General features: G+C 47.0%; 1 protein-coding gene across 5 annotated transcripts in view; it reads left to right on the forward strand.

Moving 5' to 3' along the window:
- LOC137533257 (E3 ubiquitin-protein ligase TRIM8-like) overlaps positions 1–27,575 on the forward strand; it is a 319,749-nt gene that overhangs the window by 109,013 nt on the left and 183,161 nt on the right. For all 5 annotated transcript variants that reach the window (XM_068254539.1, XM_068254543.1, XM_068254542.1 and 2 more), the window contains exon 2: positions 17,348–17,493. In XM_068254539.1, coding sequence (XP_068110640.1) covers positions 17,391–17,493 — 103 coding nt within the window. In that variant the 5' untranslated portion in view covers positions 17,348–17,390. The remainder of the gene's footprint in view (positions 1–17,347; positions 17,494–27,575) is intronic.

Raw genomic sequence — 27,575 nt, forward strand, 5'->3', positions numbered from 1 at the left:
TGTCCTCCTGACTCAGTCGCTACTACACTCTGCGTTCACACTGCCCGGGTCACCGGGTGCATTTAATTTTTTGGCCAGCACTATGACGCTGTGCTACTACTACTGTGCTGCTGCTGCTGAACTGACCGCCCGCTTTGTCCTCCTGACTCAGTCGCTACTACACTCTGCGTTCACACTGCCCGGGTCGCCGGGTGCATTTAATTTTTTGGCCAGCACTATGACGCTGTGCTACTACTACTGTGCTGCTGCTGCTGAACTGACCGCCCGCTTTGTCCTCCTGACTCAGTCGCTACTACACTCTGCGTTCACACTGCCCGGGTCGCCGGGTGCATTTAATTTTTTGGCCAGCACTATGACGCTGTGCTACTACTACTGTGCTGCTGCTGCTGAACTGACCGCCCGCTTTGTCCTCCTGACTCAGACGCTACTACACTCTGCGTTCACACTGCCCGGGTCGCCGGGTGCATTTAATTTTTTGGCCAGCACTATGACGCTGTGCTACTACTACTGTGCTGCTGCTGCTGAACTGACCGCCCGCTTTGTCCTCCTGACTCAGTCGCTACTACACTCTGCGTTCACACTGCCCGGGTCGCCGGGTGCATTTAATTTTTTGGCCAGCACTATGACGCTGTGCTACTACTACTGTGCTGCTGCTGCTGAACTGACCGCCCGCTTTGTCCTCCTGACTCAGTCGCTACTACACTCTGCGTTCACACTGCCCGGGTCACCGGGTGCATTTAATTTTTTGGCCAGCACTATGATGCTGTGCTACTACTACTGTGCTGCTGCTGCTGAACTGACCGCCCGCTTTGTCCTCCTGACTCAGTCGCTACTACACTCTGCGTTCACACTGCCCGGGTCGCCGGGTGCATTTAATTTTTTGGCCAGCACTATGACGCTGTGCTACTACTACTGTGCTGCTGCTGCTGAACTGACCGCCCGCTTTGTCCTACTGACTCAGTCGCTACTACACTCTGCGTTCACACTGCCCGGGTCGCCGGGTGCATTTAATTTTTTGGCCAGCACTATGACGCTGTGCTACTACTACTGTGCTGCTGCTGCTGAACTGACCGCCCGCTTTGTCCTCCTGACTCAGTCGCTACTACACTCTGCGTTCACACTGCCCGGGTCGCCGGGTGCATTTAATTTTTTGGCCAGCACTATGACGCTGTGCTACTACTACTGTGCTGCTGCTGCTGAACTGACCGCCCGCTTTGTCCTCCTGACTCAGTCGCTACTACACTCTGCGTTCACACTGCCCGGGTCGCCGGGTGCATTTAATTTTTTGGCCAGCACTATGACGCTGTGCTACTACTACTGTGCTGCTGCTGCTGAACTGACCGCCCGCTTTGTCCTCCTGACTCAGTCGCTACTACACTCTGCGTTCACACTGCCCGGGTCACCGGGTGCATTTAATTTTTTGGCCAGCACTATGACGCTGTGCTGCTACTACTACCACCAGTATGTTGCCGTGGTCCTTCTGTGCTGCTGAACTGACCGCCCGCATAGTCCTTCTCCTGACTCAGTCGCTACCACCACTGCACTCTGCGTTCACACTGCCCGTGTCCACTGACAACTCTGCTGCGATGTCATTGCTAATTGCTGCAAAAAAAAAAAAAAAAATTACAAAAACCTCTCTGGAGCCTTTTTGCCGTCAGCCACTCATCCTCCTCCAGCGGTACCTTCGCCGCCAAGTGCCATTGGAACTCGCCTTCACCCCTTTGACTGCTTAACGCGTATATCCCTTTTTAAAACCACTTATTACCAATTAATAGCCCCATTTAAAGTGTTGATTTCACTTTAAAATCCATTTTCTCTAGAAAAAATTTTTTTGGGGGAATTTTTTATGTTGAAGTTATGTTGCCCCTTATCACCTCGATAATCCATGCTATTTGGGGGACTGTAGCATGTATGGGGGCTTTGTTATTAACGTTAAAAGAAAATCCGCCTCCGGGCGTGAATCCACGCGTGATTACGCCATTCACGGGAAAAAATCCGCGTGGTTGCGTGGACGCGGACGAAAATCCGCATGCGGCGGGGCCGAATGCGGATTTTTTTTTGCAACCACGCGGATTTCCGAATTCGTGGATGAGGCACATCCGAGCATCCCTGTGCATGGGGCACATTTTATATTGGGGGACAGCTCAGGGGGTTTCTGCCCTTATCCTGATATTGAACGCCATTACCACTGTGCATCTGATCGAGCATGCCAGACCTACATCTTTCAGCATTTGTTCAGGGATGGTCGTAGTCAGCCAACTTCGCTACGCTGGAAATACGCGTAGTTTTACGCAATTACGCTTCGCCAAACTACGGCTTCGAAAACAAATATTCGCTTCGTATGCATTTCGTAGAATACGCGTTAAAATACGCAATTACGCGTAGTGCGAAGCGTAGTGTATGTGGATACTTATGCCCGTATGCAGAAAATTGTACGCATTAATTTCCTTAGAAATGCACATACAGGGAACCCTTCTATGCGTACATTCCCCTTTCCAATGCGTAAATTTGTATGCATACAACCGCATGCGGAAAATTAGACGCGAGTAACGCATTCGTAGTTAACTACGCAATACACATGTTAACTACGCATAGTGGGCGTAAGCTACGCGTAGCGGTACTTCGCTACGCGTAAATTCGTATGCGTAGTTTTGAAACTTCGCCTATGAACTACGATGCGTAGATGCGAACTACGATGCGTAAATTCGCACTGGCGTAGTTTCTGCTCATCCCTGTTTGTGATCGATACATGCGACCAATTTCAGCCCAAAATTGATCACATCATCGATCGGGCTTGCTCTTAGCAGCACCGATTTTCATATGTTATTATATAATTAATAATTATAATTAAATCAGATGTTCGATCGGCCTTATGTATAGCCACCTTTACCGTCTTTTACCCCACCCTCTACTCTGTCCACTCTGCAATGTTCCTTTATCTATCTACCACCTGTCCTCAGAGGAGCTCACAATCTAATCCTACCATAGTCATAGTGTAATTTCCTACCATATATTATTATTATGTATTTATATAGCACTGACATCTCCTGCAGCACATTACAGAGTACATAGTCATGTCACTGACTGTTCTCAGAGAAGCTCACAATCTAATCCTACCATAGTCATATTCCAAGGCCATACCATATATTATTATTATTATTATTATTATTATTATGCATTTATATAGCACTGACATCTTATGTAGCGCATTACTGAGTACAAAAGTCATGTCACTGACTGTCCTCAGAGGAGCTCACAATCTAATCCCACCATAGTTATGACCCACCCTTTTATATATTTCTATAACACTGGTAGCTTCTGCAACATATTACAGTGTTCTGATGCTTAAAAAGACTCAGAGAGGAAGGAAAATACAGCTCTGATACTTACCCTGGGCTTCCTCCCGCTCCATAAACACGTCTAAGTCCCACCCCGTCATCCCGCGGTCTGCCATTCAGCCACGATGAGCCCTGGTAACAGGCACAGTGACGTCAGTCCGGGTCTACTGTTCATGTGCGGGAGGTCTGTGCGTGCGCAGTAGACCCTGACTGGCAACGACTGTGGCTGGTAACTGAGTTCACCGCAGCTGAACAGCAGACCACAGGAGGACGGGGTGGGACTTAGACGTGTTTACGGAGCTGGAGGCCGAATTATTGTGTTTTTTAAGCAAAGGAGTTCTGTTAGGGGTTTCTGAGAAGAAAAACAGACACTTACCTTGGGCTTCTATCAGCCCCCTGCAGCGGTAATGTCCCACGCTGTCCTCCTCCCATCTGCCGTTCTCCGCCGCCGGCCCCGGTCTAGCGCGGCATGGGATCCAACTGCGGCTGCGCTACAGTGGCCGCGCACCCGCTCACTTCAGCCTGCGTCATCGGAAGCTTACTGCGCAAGCGCAGTACAAGAAACCGTTGTACTGCGCCTGCGCAGTAAGCCTCAGATGACGTGAACGGAGGCACGGCAACGCGCATTATTCATCTGTGTGACAGACGAATAATAGCCCGGTGCCGGCTGCGGGGAACGGCGGATGGGAGCAGGACGGTGTGGGACATTACCGCTGCAGGGGGCTGATAGAAGCCCCAGGTAAGTGGCAGTTTTTCTCCTCAGAAACCCCCCACAGAACCCCTTTAAGCAACTTCGGCTCCGTCTTCTGACAATGCAGACGTTACTCTGATGCATTAGGAGTTAGAGACTTCCCCGAGGCAATTTTTAACCTTACCGGTGTTCTTTAACCACTTGCCGACCGCCTACTTCATATTGGCGGTGGCAAAGTGGCAGCCCCAGGACCACGTAACGCAGATTGGCGTCAGGTCCTGGGGCACTCTCTGGCCGGGGATCGCGCGCTGGGATGCGCGCGCATCCACCGGCAATAGGCTCTGCCCACCCGCGACGTCAACCCGCCGGCCAATCGGAAGCGCCGGCGGGTTGTTAACCCGACGATCCCCGGATAGGAAGCGTATAATACGCTTTGTAATGTTTACAAAGTGTATTATACAGGCTGCCTCCTGCCCTGGTGGTCCCAGTGTCCGAGGGACCACCAGGGCAGGCTGCAGCCACCCTAGTCTGCACCCAAACACACTGATCTGCCCCCTGATCGCCCACAGTACCCCTCAGACCCCCCCCTGCCCACCCCCCAGACCACCATTTGCACACAATCACCCCCCTAATCACCCATCAATCACTCCCTGTCACTATCTGTCAACGCTATTTTTTTTTTTAGTCCCTAAACTGCCCCCTGCTCCCTCCTGATCACCCCCCCACCCCTCAGATTCTCCCCAGACCCCCCCAGACCCTCCCCCCCCTGTGTACTGTATGCATCTATCCCCCCTGATCACCTGTCAATCACCCGTCAATCACCCATCAATCACCCGTCAATCACCCGTCAATCACCCCCTGTCACTGCCACCCATCAATCAGCCCCTAACCTGCCCCTTGCGGGCAATCTGATCACCCACCCACACCAATAGATCGCCCGCAGATCCGACATCAGATCACCTCCCAAATCCATCGTTTACATCTATTCTCTCCTCTAAACACCCACTAATTACCCATCAATCACCCATCAATCACCCCCTATCACCACCTGTCACTGTTACCCATCAGATTAGACCCTTGCGGGCACCCAATCGCCCGCCCACACGCTCAGATTGCCCTCAACCCCCCCCCCCCCCCTTATCGATTCGCCAGTGCATTATTTACATCCGTCCTTCCCTGTAATAACCCACTGATCACCTGTCAATCACCCCCTGTCACTGCCACCCATCAATCACCCCCTGTCACTGCCACCCATCAATCAGCCCCTAACCTGCCCCTTGCGGGCAATCTGATCACCCACCCACACCAATAAATCGCCCGCAGATCCGACATCAGATCACCTCCCAAATCCATCGTTTACATCTATTCTCTCCTCTAAACACCCACTAATTACCCATCAATCACCCCCTATCACCACCTGTCACTGTTACCCATCAGATTAGACCCTTGCGGGCACCCAATCGCCCGCCCACACGCTCAGATTGCCCTCAACCCCCCCCTTATCGATTCGCCAGTGCATTATTTACATCCGTTCTTCCCTGTACTAACCCACTGATCACCTGTCAATCACCCCCTGTCACTGCCACCCATCAATCACCCCCTGTCACTGCCACCCATCAATCAGCCCCTAACCTGCCCCTTGCGGGCAATCTGATCACCCACCCACACCAATAGATCGCCCGCAGATCCGACATCAGATCACCTCCCAAATCCATCGTTTACATCTATTCTCTCCTCTAAACACCCACTAATTACCCATCAATCACCCCCTATCACCACCTGTCACTGTTACCCATCAGATTAGACCCTAATCTGCCCCTTGCGGGCACCCAATCACCCGCCCACACGCTCAGATTGCCCTCAGACCCCCCAATTATCAATTCGCCAGTGCAATATTTACATCTGTTATTCCCTGTAATAACCCACTGATCACCTGTCAATCACCCATCAATCACCCCCTGTCACTGCCACCCATCAATCACCCCCTGTCACTGCCACCCATCAATCAGCCCCTAACCTGCCCCTTGCGGGCAATCTGATCACCCACCCACACCAATAGATCGCCCGCAGATCCGACATCAGATCACCTCCCAAGTGCAGTGTTAACATCTCTTCTCTCCTCTAAACACCCACTAATTACCCATCAATCACCCCCTATCACCACCTGTCACTGTTACCCATCAGATTAGACCCTAATCTGCCCCTTGCGGGCACCCAATCACCCGCCCACACCTCAGAACGCCCTCAGACCCCAGCCCTGATCACCTCGCTAGTGCATTGCTTGCATCTATTTCCCCCCTCTAATCACACCTTGAGACACCCATAAATCACCTCCTGTCACCCCCTAGCACACCTACCCATCAGATCAGGCCCTAATTTGCCCCGTGTGGGCCCTGATCACTCGGCCAAACCCTCAGATCCCCCTCAGACCCCCTTCCGATCACCTCCCCAGTGCATTGATTGCATCTATTTTCCCCTCTAACCGCCCCCTGAGACACCCATCAATCACCTCCTGTCACCCCCCTAGCACTCCTATCCATCAGATCAGGCCCAATTCATCCTGTCATCTAAGAGGCCACCCTGCTTATGACCGTTTCCACAAAATTTGCCCCCTCATAGACCACCTGTCATCAAAATTTGCAGATGCTTATACCCCTGAACAGTCATTTTGAGAAATTTGGTTTCCAGACTACTCACAGTTTTGGGCCCGTAAAATGCCAGGGCAGTATAGGAACCCCACAAGTGACCCCATTTTAGAAAGAAGACACCCCAAGGTATTCTGTTAGGTGTATGATGAGTTCATAGAAGATTTTATTTTTTGTCAAAAGTTAGCGGAAATTGGATTTTTATTGTTTTTTTCACAAAGTGTCATTTTTCACTAACTTGTGACAAAAAATAAAATCTTCTATGAACTCACCATACCTTGGGGTGTCGTCTTTCTAAAATGGGGTCACTTGTGGGGTTCCTATACTGCCCTGGCATTTTAGGGGCCCTAAACCGTAGGGAGTAGTCTAGAAAACAAATGCCTCAAAATGACCTGTGAATAGGACATTGGGCCCCTTAGCGCACCTAGGCTGCAAAAAAGTGTCACACATGTAGTATCGCCATACTCAGGAGAAGTAGTATAATGTGTTTTGTGGTGTATTTTTACACATACCCATGCTGGGTGGGAGAAATCTCTCTGTAAATGGACAATTGTGTGTAAAAAAAATCAAAAATGTGTCATTTACAGAGATATTTCTCCCACCCAGCATGGTTATATGTAAAAATACACCACAAAACACATTATACTACTTCTTCTGAGTACGGCGATACCACATGTGTGACACTTTTTTGCAGCCTAACTGTGCTAAGGGGCCCAAAGTCCAATGAGTACCTTTAGGATTTCACAGGTCATTTTGAGACATTTGGGTTCAAGACTACTCCTCACGGTTTAGGGCCTCACAAGAAGACACCCCAAGGTATTCCGTTAGGAGTATGGTGAGTTCATAGAAGATTTTATTTTTGTCACAAGTTAGCAGAAAATGACACTTTGTGAAAAAAAACAATTCAAATCAATTTCCGCTAACTTGTGACAAAAAAAAAAAATCTTCTATGAACTCACCATCCTCCTAATGGAATACCTTGGGGTGTCTTCTTTCTAAAATGGGGTAATTTGTGGGATTCCTATACTGTCCTGGCATTTTAGGGGCCCTAAACCGTGAGGAGCAGTCTTGAAACGAAATTTCTCAAAATGACCTGTGAAATCCTAAAGGTACTCATTGGACTTTGGGCCCCTTAGCGCAGTTAGGGTGCAAAAAAGTGCCACACATGTGGTATCGCCGTACTCAGGAGAAGTAGTATAATGTGTTTTGGGGTGTATTTTTCCACATACCCATGCTGAGTGGGAGAAATATCTCTATAAATTGACAATTGTGTGTAAAAAAAATAAAACAATTGTCATTTACGGAGATATTTCTCCCACCCAGCATGGGTATGTGTAAAAATACACCCCAAAACACATTATACTACTTCTCCTGAGTACGGCAATACCACATGTGTGGCACTTTTTTGCAGCCTAACTGCGCTAAGGGGCCCAAAGTCCAATGAGCATCTTTAGGCTTTACAGGGGTGCTTACAATTAGGCACCCCCCAAAATGCCAGGACAGTGAACACACCCCACAAATGACCCCATTTTGGAAAGTAGACACTTCAAGGTATTCAGAGAGTAGCATAGTGAGTCCGTGGCAGATTTCATTTTTTTTTGTCGCAAGTTAGAAGAAATGGAAACTTTTTTTTTTTTTGTTACAAAGTGTCATTTTCCGCTAACTTGTGACAAAAAATAAAATCTTCTATGAACTCACCATGCCTCTCACTGAATACTTTGGGATGTCTTCTTTCCAAAATGGGGTCATTTGGGGGGGATTTGTACTATCCTGGAATTTTAGCCCCTCATGAAACCTGACAGGTGCGCAGAAAAGTCAGAGATGCTTGAAAATAGGAAAATTCACTTTTGGCACCATAGTTTGTAAACGCTATAACTTTTACCCAATCCAATAAATATACACTGAATGTTTTTTTTTTTATCAAAGACATGTAGCAGAATAACTTTCGCGCTCAAATGTATAGGAAATTTTACTTTATTTGAAAAATGTCAGCACAGAAAGTTAAAAAAGTCATTTTTTTGACAAAATTCATGTCTTTTTTGATGAATATAATAAAAAGTAAAACTCGCAGCAGCAATCAAATAGCACCGAAAGAAAGCTGTATTAGTGACAAGAAAAGGAGGTAAAATTCATTTAGGTGGTAGGTTGTATGACTGAGCAATAAACCGTGAAAGCTGCAGTGGTCCGAATGGAAAAAAAGGCTCTGGTCCTGCTCGCCGCTATACCCCCGCAGAGCTGGCGACACGCAGCGTGTCGCCAGCACAATGTTTACTCTAGCGCTGTCTGTCAGCGCCGCTCCGCCGCCTCCTCTGCATCGCCGCTACCCGCCCTCGTCCCTTCCCTCCCGCTGATTGGAGGGAAGGGACGAGGGCGGGTAGCGGCGATGCGGAGGAGGCGTGGGAGCGGCACTGACAGACAGCGATAGAGTAAACATTGTGCTGGCGACGCGCTGCGTGTCGCCAGCACTGCGGTGAGTTTAGCGGCGAGCAGGGGCTGGTGTTAGTGTGCCCAACCAGCCTCTGTGCCCCACTTACGTAATACAAGGCCACCTCGGGTTCTCTTTAAGGGGTTTTATGACTGCAGTCCTTAAGTGGTTAAAGAGAACCCGAGGTGGGTTTGAAGAATATTATCTGCATACAGAGGCTGGATCTGCCTATACAGCACAGCCTCTGTTGCTATCACAAACCCCTCTAAGGTCCCCCTGCACTCTGCAATCCCTTTATAAATCACAGCCACGCTGCTGACAAACAGCTTGTCAGAGCTGGCTGTATTTATCTCTATAGTGTCAGTCTGCTGCTCTCCCCGCCTCCTGCAGAACTCCAGTCCCCGCCTGCATCCCTTCCCTCCCTGCTGATTGGAGGGAAGGGACGGGGGCAGGGACCGGAGCTATGCAGGAGGCGGGGGAGCAGCTAAGACTGAAACAACAGATGTAAACACAGCCTCACAGCACGGCAGTGATTTATGAGGGATTGCAGAGTGCAGGGGGACCTTAGTGGGGTTTGGGATAGCAACAGAGGCTGGGCTGTATAGGCAGATCCAGACTCTGTATGCAGATAACATTTTTTAAACCCACCTCGGGGTCTCTTTAAACTTTAACAGTTTAACATTTGTGTTTTATTTTTATAATTTTAAATTTTACCTGTGCTATTTTTTAAAAAGGGTCGTAACAAACCCCTCCCACTTTTAGGCCACACCCTCCAGGCCACACCCCATAGCCTATATTTTCTCCGTCAAAAGGTGGCAACCCTATTTGGGATCCCTGTCCCTCTTTCTCCCTCATTTGTCTCTATTTCGGTACTGATGTACAGATCTATGGAAATATATATAATGTTTTACTGAAAATGTGTTTAAGTGATTCTAAACTTTATTCCCATCCTTTAAATTTATATATTTCTTATATAAAATGTTAATATAAAGGAACATAAACCAGGATAGAAAGGACCAGTGTGTTTTGATTTATAAGACGATGTATTTTTCTTATGAAATATTTATGCATGACTAGGTTGTGTCGAGGGTGTGGCAGGGGCGTGGCTTAAAAGGAAGGTTCACAGTCCCTAAAAACATAAAAAAAAATGCTAATCCACTTACCTGGGGCTTCCTCCAGCCCGTGGCAGGCAGGACGTGCCCTCTGCGCCGCTCCGCAGGCTCCCGGCCTCCTCCAGTGGCGCACCCGACCTGGCCAGGCCGGCTGCCAGGTCGGGCTCTTCTGCGCTCCAAAATGCGCCTCACGCGGGCGCGCTGACATCATCGGACGTCCTCCGGGCTGTACTACTCTAAGCCATATCTCAAAAAGTTGGGAGATATGGCTTAGAGTAGAATAGAAAAAGTCACAGAGGTATCTTTGTGAAAACAAGCAAAACAGTAAACAGTGCTAAAGGCTGGGGGAGAGAAAATCTGGCAGGGTGCGAGTGAATGTGCGAGAGAAAAGGAGGGAGGGAGAGAGAGCTAAAAAGAGAGTAGGAGGAGAGAGAGCAAGACAAGGTTTTGTGTGTGTGTGGGGGGGGGGGGGGGGGGGGGGGGGGCAAGGTTGAGAAAGAAAACAAGCGGGGAGAGATAGAGAGGTGGTGAGATGAGAAAGCAGGGAGGGGTGAGAAGGAGAGAGAGAGAGAGGAGGGGAGAGAGAACGAGCAGGTGGTTGCAGGAGGGGGGGATCATCTGGGTTGAGAAAGAAAGTGAGGGGGAAAGATAGGTGGTGAGAGAGAAAACGGGGGGGGGGGATTGATGGGAGAGGAAGGGGAGAGAGGGGAGGTAGAGAGGGAGAGCAAGAGAGAGGAGAGGGAGAAAGAGGAGGTGTAGTGGTGGTGGTGGGGGGTTGGGGAAGTAAGAAAGAAAGTGAGGGGGAGAGATAGAGATGTGGCAAGAAAGAAAGTGGGGGGGGGGGAGGGGGGTGATGGGGAAGTGGGGGGAGGGGGGAGAGAGAAAGCAGAGACAGAGTGAGAGCAAAAGAGAGAGAGGGAGAGTAAGAGAAGAAGGGGGAGGGAGAAAGAAGGTGAGGGGGAGAGATAGAGGTGGTGAGAAAGCGAGGTGGGGGAGAGAAATTGATGTGGAAGAGGGAAATTAGAGGGGTGGAGAGAGAGGAAGGGGAGAGAGCAAGGAAGAGAGACATAGAGGGAGTTGGTGAAAGAGAGAGCAGTAGGGAAAGGGGAAAAGATTGATGGGGAAGGGGAATATCATACCTCCCAACTTTTTGAGATAAGGAAGAGTGACATTTAAGCCATGCCCCTGACACACCTCTAACCATGCCCATGCCACACCCCTAATCCCGCCCCTGGCACACCCCTAATAAAGCATACCATAAAGATTTCATAAGAAATGTTTTTTTTTATAATTCAAACCACACTGGTCCTTTCTTTCCTGGTTCATTTTCCTTATGAAAATAAGAAATCCATCAATTTAAAGTATGGGAATAAAGTTTAGAGTCAAACACATTTTTCAGTAGAAAAATACATATCTTTTCATAGATCTGTGCATCAGTCCTGAAAGAGGGACAAATGAGGAAGAAAGAGGGACAGTGGGACATGGCTCCCAAAGAGAGACTGCCCCCCCCCCAAACGAGGGACAAATTGGGAGCTATGGGATATTAGAAGGGGGGAGTGAGAGAAAAAGAGGGAGGAGGTACAAATAGAAGGAGTTGGTGAAAGAGAGAGCAATAGGGAAAGGGAGGGGGGGGGGGGAGATTGGTGGAGAAAGAGGAAGAAGTGACCGGATTTGTAGCCATGCTGGTATTCACATATTGCAGAAACAGCAGCTGATTAGATTCCCGAGACATGAAATCCCTCCGACCACTGCTCCAGTGACCCACAAAAAGATAAAGCGAGGCAAAATGAATCCGATGATCTTTTCAGCTCGCTTAAGAAGTGCCGCAGCGACCGGCTCGCATTAATATTAATGATAACATGTTATGGTGATTAAGCCACAGGTAACCTCCCGGGCGTGCTTGCCCTTTAAATCCACCATTTCCATTAGATTAATAGAGGCTTGCAGAGACTCTGAAGTGCTTTGGAAGGAGCGCACCTGCGCTCTGCCATTACCGCGCCGCATTAGCATTAAATGGCCACGTTTATTTTCCGAAAGGCAGCAATTTATTTAGAATGGGGGAAAAGGCGCGTCTAATTAATCCATATTCTTCCCCTGGAAATGAGTCAGATCGCAGCTGTCAAAACATTTAATAAAAAGAGCATGAGAGGTGTTTAATATCGCGCAACAAGGAAAAAAAACAGGGCGCGCTTATCGGGCGCTTCGGTCTTTTAGAACGCATAGGAGCTCTTTAAATATACAGAAAAGGACTATGAAGTCGCAATCACGACTGCCCCCCCCCAACAAGAAGAGGTATGTGACACAGACATGAAGTAGAGAGAGACCGACCCCCAGCGTAGGTGTTGCATGAGGACAAATGGGCGGAGATGTGTGGGGATGATGTCATTGTCCGTTTCATGGGTTCACGTTATAAAAGTTTGATCACAGGTTTGTTAGGAACTGTCACATTCAGCAGATGAATCGGAAAATAGAGGAAAACAGAATGCAATAATAAATAACGAAGAGAAGTATAAAAAAAAAAATCACCAAATTGGTCTTGACACGAAAATTATGTGTTTACCAGTAAAGATAGTTTTATAAAAATAAAGGGCATTTTTCAAAAGCACCGATAATACAAAATTCTTGAAAAAAAAAGTAGTATTTTTTCAGAAATGTGAGAGGGGGAAAATGGCCATGTTTGCTCTCAACAACAGTTAATATGTATTTGACATCTTAACAGAGTACATACAGTAGTTATGTCACTGACCTTAGAGCACTGTCCTGTGCCTATGTAACTGTCCTTAGAGCAACACACAATCAAATCCTACTATAGACATAATCTAATCTAATGCCCTCCCTTATTATTACGTATATATACAGCACTGACATCTTCTGCAGCATTTTACAGAGTTCATAGTCAAGTCACTGACTAACTTCTGAGGAGCTTACAATCTATTCCTACCACAGTCATAGTCTAATTCCCGGCTACCATATTATTATTATTATCATTATTATATATTTATATAGCACTGACATCTTCCACAGCACTTTAGAGTACATAGTCCTATCACTGATTGGCCTCAGAGGAGCTCGCAATTTAATCCTACCATAGTCATAGTCTAATGCCCTACCATATTAATATTATCATTATTATTGTTATTATGTATTTATAGAGCACTGACATCTTCCGCAGCACTTTAGAGTACATAGTCATGTCACTGACTGTCCTCTGAGGAGCTCACAATCTAACCCCTATCATTGTCTAATGCCCTACCATATTATTATTATGTATAGCACTGACATCTTCTGCAGCTCTTCACAGTGCACATAGGCCTCAATTCACTAAGCTTATCTCCTGTCTTTAATAACTCTTCTAGAGTTGTTACCATGGTGATAAAGCATGTCGTATTCAGGAAACATTTTACCTCAGGCAAACCTAATGTTAACTCTTCTGTCTTTAAGTTAACTCTTCAATCCTCAATATAACTCCAGAGTTAAAGACAGGCTGTTCATTAACTGCATGTGAAAATAACTACAGAGGAGGTAAATTAACTACAGAAGAGGTAACATAAGGAATGAAGAGATAAGATAACTCTCTTACTGTGTGGAGGTAAGTTTTCTCTTGCCTTATTATCTCCAGCATGATCTTAGTGAATTGAGGCCAATGTCATGTCACTGACAGCTGCCAGTTTACTAAATTGGTTCCTGGTCACATGACAATATTTTGGAAAGGAATTTTTCAAACATGAGAATTAGGTGAGTAATGATAAGTTTTCTATTAATTTTAACTTACAGTGGAGGGTAATTCAAAGCTTTAGCCATAGAATGCGGAGGTAGATCTACAAATAATGGGGTGCCAGGAAAACTTTGATGCCCTTTCCCAATGTTTACAAACCTTTCCTTCCCAACCACCCTTCAGGACCCACACACTGCCAGGGGCCAGAGGAGTTTTCATCATGATTCCCTAACCAATATCTAGTGTGGTGACAACAACACTGGATCTGAAGGTTGGACCCTTGCATAGGAGAAGAAGTAAGTGGATGGGGGCCCTCATAGTTCTGGGCTCCTCTGTGGGGGCATTGTACTCTCCAGTGGTATACTGTATTTTTTGGACTATAATATTCACTTTTTCTTCCCCAAAAGTGAGGGAAAAAAGTCACTGTATCTTATAGTCCAAATGCTGGGAGTTCCTGAGTTGTGAACACCTGCCAAATACGCACCTCCAACCCGCTGTAATGTCAGGGACTCCTTGTACTGTCCCCATGCAAAGAAGGACATGTGGGCACAAAGGGGCATAGAGGAGGACACAATGGGGCATATAGGAGGACGGAGGCGGACACATGGGGGACACAGGGAGACACAAGAGGTATAAGGGGCATGAGGTACAAAGGGGGTATAAACCACTGGATGCCCCCTCACCATGGATGCACCAGGTTTAGTGTATATTTTTTTCCGTCTTTTGTCCTCTAAACCTAGGTGCGTCTTATGGTCAGGAGCCTCTTATAGTCCGAAAAATACGGTAACTACAGGGTAGCAGCCCTGCGACTAAAGCTCAGCCCCTCCCACAATGCAGCCACTAGGTGTCACTGTCCTCTCTGGTCTCAACCATCCTCTCTGTCTGCAGAATTTTTTTAGGCAAAGAAACTCGGAGATGAAGGCAGACACCAGAGAGGACAGTGACACCTAGTGGCTGCAACCGGCAATAAACCTATTGGTGGAAAACGTAAGACCCGGCCATCACTGCTGCCGCACTGATCTTCAGGTCAAACACATCTGAGGTAGCACGGGATGGAAGCCATGGTGAAGGAGAGGAGGAAAGAAGAACTCTGAGCCCCTCCCCTGGCATGCACGGATTGGGGGGGGGGGGGGGTGCAGGTCTGAATGTAGGGAGGGGGCCTTGTGCTTATAGATGCTCATTCAGATTCTGAGGAATTAAATTTCTGCGTTTCCGATTGGAGATTGCCATTTCTGAACGGAGCTCGGAAAACGGATTTCTGTGGAAATATCGCATTACTACAACTCGGCAATTTTAGCCCAGTCACAGAACTAGGAAGCATTAGACCAATCAGAGAAGGAAGAATTTTACCGCCGTAATTTTGGACCAATCACAAGACTCTGAAGCTACTGAGTATTCCTTGTGATTGGCCTAAAATTTCCATGGTATTCCCATTACCACGGTAACATTTTGCATTCTCTGATTGGTCCAATAACTCGGAAGAATTTGGCCTATCAGGAGATTCAAAAAATAACCCAAAAAAAGTCTCCTTGAAAAAAATTGAAAATCTGCAAAATTAGTAATCGGCATTGGCGGAAATTGGAATTTCCGCAGAATCAATAATCGGCATTTCTGACCATCCCTACCGGTGGTACATAGTTAACTGCTTTCTACTCTCTCTATGGCTACATACTGCCACAATCATACCTCCCAACTTTTGAGATGACAAAGAGGGACACAAGCCACGCCCCTGCCACACCCCTAATCGCACACCCGTCACACCCCTAGTCACGTATATCATAAAGATTCCATAAGAAAAATGTTGTTTTATAATTCAAACCACACTGGTCCTGTCTGTCCTGGTTCATTTTCCTTCATAGTAACATTTTAAAATTAGTAATATATCAATTTAAAGGATGGAAATAAAGTCAATCAAACACATTTTTTTTGTAGAGAAATATATATATTTACATAGAAAGAGGGACAAAGTCCTCAAAGACGGACAAATGAGGAGGACAGAGGGACAGGGCTCCCAAAGAGGGACTGTAACTCCAAACGAGGGACAGTTGGGAGCTATGCCACAATGGCATTCGATTTTGCGTAAATATTACATTTGTGGGGGACAAAAATTTCCCAGAGGGAAAGGGGAGTCTGGCCTCTGGTTTCTAGAGATGAGTAGTGTTGAAGAAGGTTTGTTTACACGCATCTTCTCTGGTATTCCTGCCAGACAAACCCAAGGATGAAATGAAGACGAATCTGCAAGTTTCCTCCATCCAAGGCTGCTGCTGTTTGTGCCAGGCCCCGGTGCAGGCTGGGAAGGAGAGCAGGCTGTTTGCTTTGCTGCATATTACAGGCCATCAGTGAGAGTGCACCAGCCTGTTTATAAATCTCCATTACCAAGCAGTGCATAAATCAGAGACCGGGCAGCTTTTTTTTTTGCTTCTTTTTTTTTCGCAGATGCAAATATTGACGTTAATGACAATCAGCGCTCCATATTTCTCTATAATTATCCCAACATTCATTACCGGCAGAAGACGGCCATTTAAGCCGGGAGAACTCGATCCGTGAGGCCCTGCCGCCTCGCTAGAGTTTAATGGCCTGGCTTTCAATAAATTGGATTTAATCTCCTTTATGCTGTAATGATTCTTAAGAAGGGCTGGTAGATAATAAGAGCATGACAACAGACAGGCTCTGGCACTTCGTGGCTTTTGAAACTTAATACAATGGCTAATTGTCGCTGTCTTGAGCGTTCACCTCCAGGAAGGGGAGAGGGGCCTGGTGTAGTGGATTCCTCCTTGGTCGTCTTCCCGAAGATGACAGCCCAACCATTCCTAATAACAAGCCTTACATGACAGATGATAGCGGCTGTGCTCTGAAATACGCGCACTACAGAGATCGGCGGCTTCATAAACAAATCTATCATTAGCTCCACGCTCTTCCCAGCTCAGGCAGCTCCTATCTGAAGAAGACCCTTTCATCTGGTTGGTTTTGTACAACCTACTGTTCTCTGCCCGATCGCGGCAGGGAGGGGGTAAGGGGAGGGCTGGATTCTCAGCAACAGAAGAGGACACCCCGCTACGACGACATGAAAAGAGTGTTTATCCCGCTTCAGCGAAAAACACAGAACATGAAAAAGTTTAAAGCTCCAGAGAAAAATATCTAACCACACAAGGCGCGAAAAGGTGCTTTGGTCTGACCTGTATGAGATGTCAATGTCATCTCGTGATAGGCAATATAAATTGCTCTAAAGGGTTATTCTAGTAGAAGTCATAGGAAGGAAATAGGCATCTTCTACAACCACATTTTCTACTTGAGTAGTCTGTGTTTTTCGTGAAATATTGATGTGGGAAGTTGAATGTTTGTAAGCTGACACAATTTGCTTAAACAGGTACCCCAAGGTGCCTGCAAGTACCTTGTTTATAATGTAAGCGTTTTCTTGCAGGAACGTGGACAGAGATCTTCACTTCTCTTGCTTCTGGCCCTCAATGACCAATAATAGTGCTCTCATTGGTTTGTGGACAGTACGAAGAAGGAAGAGAGAATCTTCACAGAGAGAGACGTCAAAGCCCCTATACAGTCTAGATATCAGTAAGTTGGGGCACTCTGAATACAGAAGAACGGATTAGTAATTAGTGGTGTAGCCATTGAGTGCATGTTAAATACAGTCCCCCAAAGCACTAGACCTCCAAGCCCCTACAACTGCCCTCTGGAAAGATCCCCACTGGCTCCCAATCTGCTTCAGGATCAACTTAAAAATTCTGTGTTTGGCCTACAAATCAGTGCCCGACCTACATCTCTGATCTTGTCCTCAGGCATATACTGGCCCGCCCCCTCCGATCCTCCAACAACCTGCATCTGTTCGCATTTTATCTTACACCCATGCGTGATTTCAGGACTTCACTAGGGCTGTCCCCACTTTCTGGAACTTGCTCCCACCAACCACCAGACTCACCCCACCTTTAAAATACCTTCAAACAACCGCCAAGACTTACCTTTTCAAGTTCGCCTACCCCCCTACATCTGTACCATAATACATTGTGCTAGGCACCCTCTCAACAGACCACCCTACTGTCTCTACATCCACCCTATAGATTGTAAGCCTCTGGCAGGGCTTTCCCATCTAGTGTTTCCAGCTTGATAATGCAATCATTACCCCTCATAGCCAAATACTGATGCCCAACCCAATGCCTGTCCTCTGGCATTATACTACCCAAGAGCCAAATACTGATGCCCAACTCAATACCTGTCCTCTGGCATCATACTACCCAATAGCCAAATACTGATGCCCATCCCAATGCTTGTCCTCTGGTATCATACTACCCAATAGCCAAATACTGATGCCCAACTCAATACCTGTCCTCTAGCATCATACTACCCAATAGCCAAATACTGATGCCCAATCCACTGCCTATCCCCTTGTACCATACGTATAAATACACAATAATAATATGGTAGGACATTAGACTATGACTATGGTAGGATTAGACTGTGAGCTCCTCTGCAGACAGTCAGTGACATGACTATGTAATCTGTAAAGTTCTGCAGAAGATGTCAGTGCTATATAGATACATACGAATAATATAATAGGACATTAGACTATGGCTATGGTAGGATTAGTTTGTGAGCTTCTCTGTGGACAGTCAGTTACTGGTAGATGTAGGAAGATGATACCTTGATCCAGTCAGAGAGATGATTTGTGAGGCTGAACCTTATGGGTGCATGTCTTTTCTCCATCTAGACAACTATGTAGCTATATAAGTATGTCAGTGCTATTTAAATTCTATTTAAAGTGGACCTGCACAGGACAAGGGCCGGATTTACCATAGGGCTCTGTAGGCACGTGCCTACAGGCGCCTAAAGATGGAAAGGCGGCTCACTCCACTCTCCCTCTCCCGTTCCCTATGCAGAATCCTGATGAGTGTGTAAATGAGAGGTTACTCATCCTACTCTCAGCATTCCACTGACAAAATCTCCCTTCAGTCAGTGACCCCTCTAGCTTCTTAATACTGAAGTTCCTCTAGCTACCTAATACTTGGGGGCGCTTCTCGTTACTTAATAATGAGGGTACTTCTGGCTACCTAATACTAAGGGGCACCTGTAGCTACCTATGACGGGCAAGGGAAGTCAGGGATAAGTGACTGATGGGCCAGTCGGCACAATTGCGGTGATGTTCGGTGTGGGGTTGAAGGTTTCTGGAGGGTGAAGTCTAAGGTGCCAGGACATCAGTGCTTATAGGCTCCTGTGAAGTATATTCGGGCCTGCACAGGACACAAGAAAAACAGGGGAAGGGGAAGAACAGGGGAGAGGAATGTACCCTGTGTGTTTTTAGAGAGAAGAGCCTACTTATATTCAAGTAATCACAAGTGTAATTTGATCTCTCAGCTGTGTCGGCACAAAAATTCATCATACTCGGAAGACACAGCTAATATGAAAACACAGGATGTTAACCCTTTGTTTGCTTTCATCAAAGCAGGAAGTAAACACACTGCAGATTTATTGCTGGAGTTTTGTAAGCTATAACAAATATTTTTTTTCTTTAAAGGTTATTATACTATTGCTTATCTGTTAGAGCAGAAAGGAAGTTCTGAGTTCAGGTCCGCTTTAATAATAATAATACCCAGTATTTGTAACTTATCCACATGAAGGAGACTTTCACAGCAAATCTAGTAAATGAGATGCGAGTCAATATGATGCAAATCATTAGTCCTTGCATTCAAATTTCATGTAAATTATATGCCGCTTGAAACTGGACCAATCGGTATAACTCCTTGTCAATTTTTATAAGTCCAAGTTGAAGCTGCATAACATTTACATGCAGGGCCGAATTTCTGTAAAGGCCAAACAGGCCCGGGCCTTGGGCGGCTGCTACCCAAGGGGGTGGCAGAACATGGAAGAGGAGTGGCTTTATATGACAGAGGAGGCTATAAATAGAAAATGGAGGCTCCAAATTGGCACAACACATGGAGGAACCAAACACTGTACATAAAAGAGAAAGGCTGCTTCCTATGGATGTAATGTTACGCATGGAAGAGGGGGCAACACATGGAATGGAAGGGGGGCTGTTGCATGTAGAAGGGGAGCCACAATAATGTTAGCCTAGGAGCAGTACAAGTATCATTCCAGCCTTGTTTACATGCCATTTGAATGAAAGGAGAAATGATTTTCAGCTTATTGATCATCCTTACTGCTCATTATACGGCAAATGTGTTTAACATTGGTGCTTTCTCAGCTCTTTAAGCTGCTGTACTGGCGAGCAATCCTAGGCACGTGCCTTAGTTGCCTGGGCGCACTCACCATTGAGTTACGACCCCAATTCCAGGTATAATGACACAGCTAATCTTGTACTCCTTACTCCCATTCTGTATTTACTTCCTGGTTTTTCCTGCTTCAACCTGAACCATCCCGCCCCAGAATCTACCCCCTCCACCTCACCCGTTCTGTCTGCCTACATCACCAAACGTCCGCTGTGAAATCTGCTGACAGACGTGTGACCGGCCCCGCGTCAATCATCCGAGGCTCGCGCACAGGTGCCAGGGGAATGCTGTACATAAATATTTCCCCCCAAATGATTGCAAACTCCTGCAGGCAGAACCAGGAATCGATATGTTATTTTCTAGTAGCCTGTCCTTTGCCACCGTCAACAAGCTGGGTAACAACCACCCCGCGCGTCCTCCTTTTAAGCAAATGCAAAAATGGATAAAAAAAAGAAAATAATTCGACACGCAGCAATAAAATAAAGGCTTTTTTTTGTTGTTTTCATTTGGGCGGTGGGCATGCGGTGTGAGCTTGCTGCCACCTACAGGCCTAGGGGGCAACTGCTTCATTGTGTCATTTAATCTAAAGGCACGTGAACCAGAGAGAAAAAAAGGGGGGGGGGGGGGGGGTTAGCGTTATATAAAAATTGATCATTCTTTCAAAACAGGCAGCTAAGGACAGAGTGTACCAGCGCAAGGCGCGCTGCGACTGTTCTGGGCCCGCAGACAGCTGTTCGGTGCTCAGCGGTAGAGACACTTACGACTTAATATTAAGTGCTGTAGGTGAGTGGGCTGCTTCCCGTTATGAGAACGTGGCTCAGAACGACAAATATGCCGATTGTTATGCAAGACGCTCATAACGCCGCTTTTGCACAAAAGGCGCCATAATGTACAGTCTATTTACCCTGCACTCCAGGTACACCTGCAATTAGTAAGAAAAGGGGGGGCAAAAAAAAAAGAGCTTACAATGTAAAGAAACTAATTATCAGCTTGCCGCCGTTAAGCTGTAATGTTACCTTACTGACGTCAGCTTTGAGCCTACGGCCCCCGGGGGATTGTGGGTAATAAGAAACTTTGGTTCATCTGACGAGAGGCAGAGTGTAAAAAATAATAACGCGGGGATTAAATCTGTGATCCGATTGCTCATTACAGGATAAGTTGGGGGTTATGTCGAGGCTGCCGGGGAGGTAAATGGGTAAGAGTGACGATGGTGACAGAGTGGGGTCATTCCTGAGAAGGGATAGGAGAGGTTTGTAAGGAGAAGGGTGACGTTATTTATTAGAACACACAGGGCATAAGAGGTGCCCAGGAGTTTTTTAAAGTGAATCAGAGACAAAGCACCCTCATGTATTTTACCATATAGATCAGTGGGAACATTAGAGAAAACACCTACCCTGCTCTGTTTCATTCTGCACTGCACAGCTTGTTTCTTATCAGACCTGATAAAATCCCGACTGAGCATTCAGTCTGGCTTTGCTACAATGACTCAGCTATAATGATTCCTGAGCAGAGCCAGCAGGGGGCAGGCTTGGACTTGAAAAGACATGAGAGAACACAGACTGAGCTATAAATATTCCTGAACAAAGCCAGACTGAATGCTCAGTCGGGGACTTTATCAGGTCTGATAAGAAACAAGCTGTGCAGTGCAGAATGAAACAGAGAGCAGGGTAGGCGTTTTCTCTAATGTTCCCACTGATCTATATGGTAAAATACATGAGGGTGCTTCGTCTCTGGTTCCCTTTAAAACTGAGTTAAAAACAAATAAAAGAGAAAGAGGGGGAGGATAAAGAGGGGGAGGTGACTTACCTTAATAACGACAAATTCATATATATAAATATAATGAATTTTTAATAAGCACAGGCAACGCGTTTCATGGGTTTCTGCCCACCTTCTCAGGCCAAATAAAGTGTTGAAGGGTCTCAATAGCCACCACCCCCTTTTTCTATTTTGTTTTTAACTCCGTTTGATACACTGCTGGGTGCCTCTTACCCCCTTTGTGCTCATTTCCTTCCTTGTGAGGGTTAAGTCTGGTCACCAGGTGGCTGATGCCACATGTCAGGACCTTGTCAGGACCTTACTGCTGTCTTTCAAGAGTGCGACCATCACCACCCTCACTGGGTAACTGAGTGGAGTCGGGTTTGTGCATCTCCATCTGCTTCCATTGGTTGGTTGCTCCCTATGCAAATTCCCTTTGTGAGTATTCATTTTGCCTTTTTTTTTTTTTTTTCCATTTTATATACTTTGTGAAATACTGCACCATTTGGGCTCCCGTTGTCTCTTTGTTTTCTTTTTAGCTTGCATTGCTCAAATTCCACACAGTTCTTAGGAGAAACATTCGACAGGGTCCGTTAAAAAGTTGCCACAACTAAGAGGCTCTCAGAGCGTGCCAACGGGAGCTATCAGTACTGGTGGAGTACTCCTTTATGTCACGTGGGGGTTGGTTCAACAAAATTACCTGAAGCGAGATATTTATTTATTTAACTTATATGCTAAATATGTCATGCCAAAAGCTGATTTGAATGAGTCACATGCTGGAATTAAAATAGTTGGCAGGAGCATTAACAATCTGCGATATGCCAAATTGCCGATTATACCACTCTGATGGCTGAAACAGAGGAAGAATTGAAGCCTAATTGAGCCTAATCATGAATGTCAAGCAAGAAAGTGCCAAAGCTGGTCTAATGCTTAACATCAAGAAAACCAAAGTCATGTAATCTGCTCCAATGAGCCATCTGTAAATATATTGGGGAAAACTAGAAGTTGTAACAGATTGCATCTTCATGGGATAGAAAATCTCTGAAGATGGTGACCGCAGCCTTGAGACTAAGAGACGCTTGTTGCTAGGGAGGGAAATTATGGCATATTTGGACAAAATGTTAAAGAATAGAGAAGTTCCTTTACCAACAAAGATCAGGACTCTCTGACGCTAGCAGCCACTACTCTAATGCCAGTGGTAGTAACTCGCCAGCGGTAGCCACTCGCCAGCCGATGCACTCTAAAGCCAATGGTAGCCACTTACCAGCTGATGCCACACTAATGCTGGAGCCAGCCACTGGTTAGAAGCTGCCACTGTACCAGCAGCAGTAGCAGCCACTGGTTCTCAGCCACCACTGTACCTGCAGCAGTAGTAGACACTGATTAGCAGCCACCACTGTACCTGCAGCAGTAGTAGACACTGATTAGCAGCCACCACTGTACCTGCAGCAGTAGTAGACACTGTTCATCAGCAACCACTGTACCTGCAGCAGTAACAGCCACTGATTAGCAGCTACCACTGTGCCAGCAGCAGTCAAAGCCTTTGATTAGCAGCTGCCACTATGCCAGCAGCAGTAGCAGCCACTACTATGCCAGCAGCAGTAATAGCCATTGATTAGCAGCCTCCACTGTGCCAGCAGCAGTAACAGCCACTGATTAGCAGCTACCACTGTGCCAGCCGCAGTAACAGCCACTGATTAGCAGCTGCCACTGTGCCAGCAGCAGTAACAGCCATTGACTAGCACCCACCACTGTGCCAGCAGCAGTAACAGCCACTGATTAGCAACCTCCACTGTGCAAGCAGCAGTAACAGCCACTGATTAGCAGCTGCCACCATGCCAGCAGCAGTAACAGCCACTGATTAGCAGCTACCACTGTGCCAGCAGCAGTACCAGCCACTGATTAGCACCCACCACTGTGCCAGCAGCAGTAACAGCCACTGGTTATCAGTCACCACTGTACCTACATTGCAAGCATTCCAATGTAATTATAAATGTCTCTTAAAAACTTGTTATCTCCCCTCCCACATTCCTGATCCTCACTGATTGGCTGAGGGCAGTTCAGTGTGACACGAGGCTGAGAAGAGAAATACACCTCATCCCTCTGCAGAAGCTGAAATGCGATCTATGCTGTGGTCACATGTGTTTACAAAGCAGGCTAGCTATCACAGTGCAGTTTTAGTACAGAGCTCAGTGGGGAGGAGGGCTGGCAATGCATACATCATTTCAGACAGGTAAACAAAGTGTAAGGGAGGAAATAACATCAGGATTAGCTTCAGTCAGAGGCAATAAAGATGGATAATGCCTGGAATAGTTTTCTCTTTATTTACCATATAAAATTCACTGAAATCAAAACGTGGGCAGTACAATACATGTGTTATATAAGTAGAACAAGCATTTATCTTCTTACCGTATTTGTCGGACTATAAGACGCTCCTGACCATAAGACCTACCTAGGTTTAGAGGACAAAAACCAGGGGGTAAAATATATACTAAACCTCCTGCATCCATGGTGAAGGGGCATCTTGTGGATTATGCCCACTTGTGTCTCCCTGTGTCCTCCTCTGTGCCCCTTTGTGTCCCGTGTCCTCAATTTGTTCCCCTGTGTCCTCCTCTATGCCCCTTTGTACCCCCCCTGTGTCCTCCTCTATGCCCCTTTGTGCCCCCCTTGTGTACTCCTCTATGCCCCTTTGTGTCCCCCTTGTGTCCTCCTCTATGCCCCTTTGTGTCACCCTGTGTCCTCCTCTATGCCCCTTTGTGCCCCCCTTGTGTACTCCTCTATGCCCCTTTGTGTCCCCCTTGTGTCCTCCTCTATGCCCCTTTGTGTCACCCTGTGTCCTCCTCTATGCCCCTTTGTGCCCCCCTTGTGTACTCCTCTATGCCCCTTTGTGTCCCCCTTTTGTCCTCCTCTATGCCCCTTTGTGTCCCCCTTGTGTCCTCCTCTATGCCCCTTTGTGTCCCCCTTGTGTCCTCCTCTATGCCCCTTTGTGTCCCCCTTGTGTCCTCCTCTATGCCCCTTTGTGTCCCCCTTGTGTCCTCCTCTATGCCCCTTCATGTCCCCCTTGTGTCCTCCTCTATGCCCCTTCGTGTCCCCCTGTGTCCTCCTCTGCAGGGCACAGTACAGGGAGTCCCTGACATTGCGGTGGGTTGGAGGTTGGTATTGGCAGGAGTTCACAAGTCAGGAACTCCCAGCATTTGGACTATAAGACGCAGTGACCTTTTTCCCCCCACTTTTTGGGGAGAAAAAGTGAGTCTTATAGTCCAAAATATACAGTACATCTCCTCTCACCTGATTAGTAAAACAAAAGGAAAATGTTTTGCTCATTCTCTTTGTCTGCGTTCTTCTGTGCTTCTTAATGTTTTTATACTGCTTATCATTTTCGAGTATTAATTCTCATGCCGGCGCGATTATTAAGCGACCCCCGCCCCTTCGACTTCTGAAATAACGATATTCAAGACCCGTTGTGAATTCATTTCTGCAGATTAAACTTCTTCCTGTCAACATTTTCTTCCCCTTTTTTAAGCGGACACATTGTGTGATGGATGTCTTGCGGGGGACGTTTGTCACTTTGTCAAGTTTCTGACACCCCCCCAATCGCATTGTCCCTCGGTGACTATCACCACCACTGAATTGTCTTAATTAGAGTTGCATGAAAGGGGACATATCGCTGAGAGTTATGAACAGAAGAGAGAGATGATTCTAATTCTGCAGCCAGACGCCGGGAACCCAATCAGATTACGAGCGACCTAATTTCAAAGCAAAACAGTAATTAAAAAGGGCCCCTAGAGAGGGTATCCGGCTAATGGAAAAATAACACATCAGCCGGTGAATATGGATGGCAAAGATGATTTGCACCTCATTTATCAAAGCCGAGGAAGCGCTGGCTGGTGCGAGAGGGGGCGGCGATTGGCATCGCTGTAACATACGCTACAAGCATTGTGTACAAATGAGACAACGGCAAGAATCATTATAGGAGAAATCCACCCACAAAGAGATAACTTTTTGCCGAAGAGAAAAGGCTGGAACTTTAAACCCAACAGAACCTTCCAGAAATGCAACCATCTTGACATCTCGCCCCATAGCAGTGACAGGCATGTACCCTTAATACAGTCATGTCACCCTCCCCCCCCCCCCCTTTAAAATATAAAAATAATAAGCCAGAACAGACCCCCCCCTCCCCCCCCCCCATGAAAAATAAGCCAGAACAGAATAAAAACGATTAAGGCTAATTTCACACCAGGACTTTGCGTTAGAGGGGTCGTTAAGGTCGCATAACGTCCCCCTAACGGAACGCCTGGTGGTGCTGGATCTGGACGTCAGAGTGAGCCGCGTTGTGCAGCTCACTCTGGCGTCCGTGATGCCGTGATGCGTACTCTTGTGCGCATGCGGCATCACGTGGTCCCGCCGGCCAATCGCCGCACAGAGCGGCCGCTCCAGGAAGTAAACACTGCACGTCACAACGTGCAGTGCATATTGATTAGCCATGTGGCTGGCCGCTCTCCGCTCCTCCACAAGATTACTGAGCATGTGCAAGCAGTCTAACGCGGCTCAGCCGCGTCTAAAGTACTGCATGCAGTACGTTGTCTTAACGTCTTGCGTTACAATGTAACGCAACGCCCGCACTGTGAACAGCCCATTGATTTTTCATTGCTGTGCGTTGGGGTGCGTTACAGGCTGCTCTAACGTGCGCCTGTAACGTCCCACTGTGAAACCAGCCTAAAAGCAGTTTACAGGGGCACCATCGCGAAAAAGATACATGTAAACACATACAAATAAGAATGTTTTTTCCAAAGTAAAATGAGCCATAAATGACTTTTCTCCTATGATGCTGTCACTTACATTAGGTAGTAGAAATCTGACAGAAGCAACAGGTTTTGGGCTACTCCATCTCTTCATGGGGCCTGTATTCTTGATAAGGACATTCCCTGAAAACAATTTATACAAAGATGCTGGACAGCCTCCCTGCTGGCTTCAAATTATTCTGGCAGTTGGACAGAGCAACCGCCATTTGCTAAGTGATTTTAATAGTAACCCCCCCCCCCATGAGAAGATGGGCTACTCCAAAATCTGTCGGTTCTGTCACATTTCTGCTACCTACTGTAAGTGACAGCAAAATAGGAAATAAGTAATGCATGGCTTATTTTACTCTGGGAGAGATGTACTTATCTGAATGTGTTTACATGTATTTTGAATTTTACTATTCTTGCAATAGTGGTTCTTTAAAAAGGTAGGTAGTGGTGGACTTACCTCCCCCAAAAGACACAAATTGTCTGTTTTCAGTGAAAGTTCTTTAACCTCCCTGGCGGTTTGTTAAAATCCGCCAGGGGGCAGCAAATACCTTTTTTTCAAATTTTTTTTTTTTCATGTAGCGAGACAATGCCTCGCTACATGATAGCCGCTCCTGAGCGGCATCCCCCCAGCCCCTCCGATCGCCTTCGGCGAACGGAGATCAAGAGATCCCGTTCAAAGAACGGGATCTCTTGGAGGGCTTCCCCCGTCGCCATGGCGACGGGGCGGGATGACGTCACCGACGTCATTGACGTCGTGACGTCAACGGGGAATCCGATCCACCCCACAGCGCTGCCTGGCCCTGATTGGCCAGGCAGCGCACGGGGTCTGGGGGGGGGCGGCTGCGGCGACGGGTATAGCGGCGGATCGGCG

Source organism: Hyperolius riggenbachi, chromosome 9, assembly GCF_040937935.1.
Source record: "Hyperolius riggenbachi isolate aHypRig1 chromosome 9, aHypRig1.pri, whole genome shotgun sequence".
NCBI classification, from domain to species: domain Eukaryota; kingdom Metazoa; phylum Chordata; class Amphibia; order Anura; family Hyperoliidae; genus Hyperolius; species Hyperolius riggenbachi.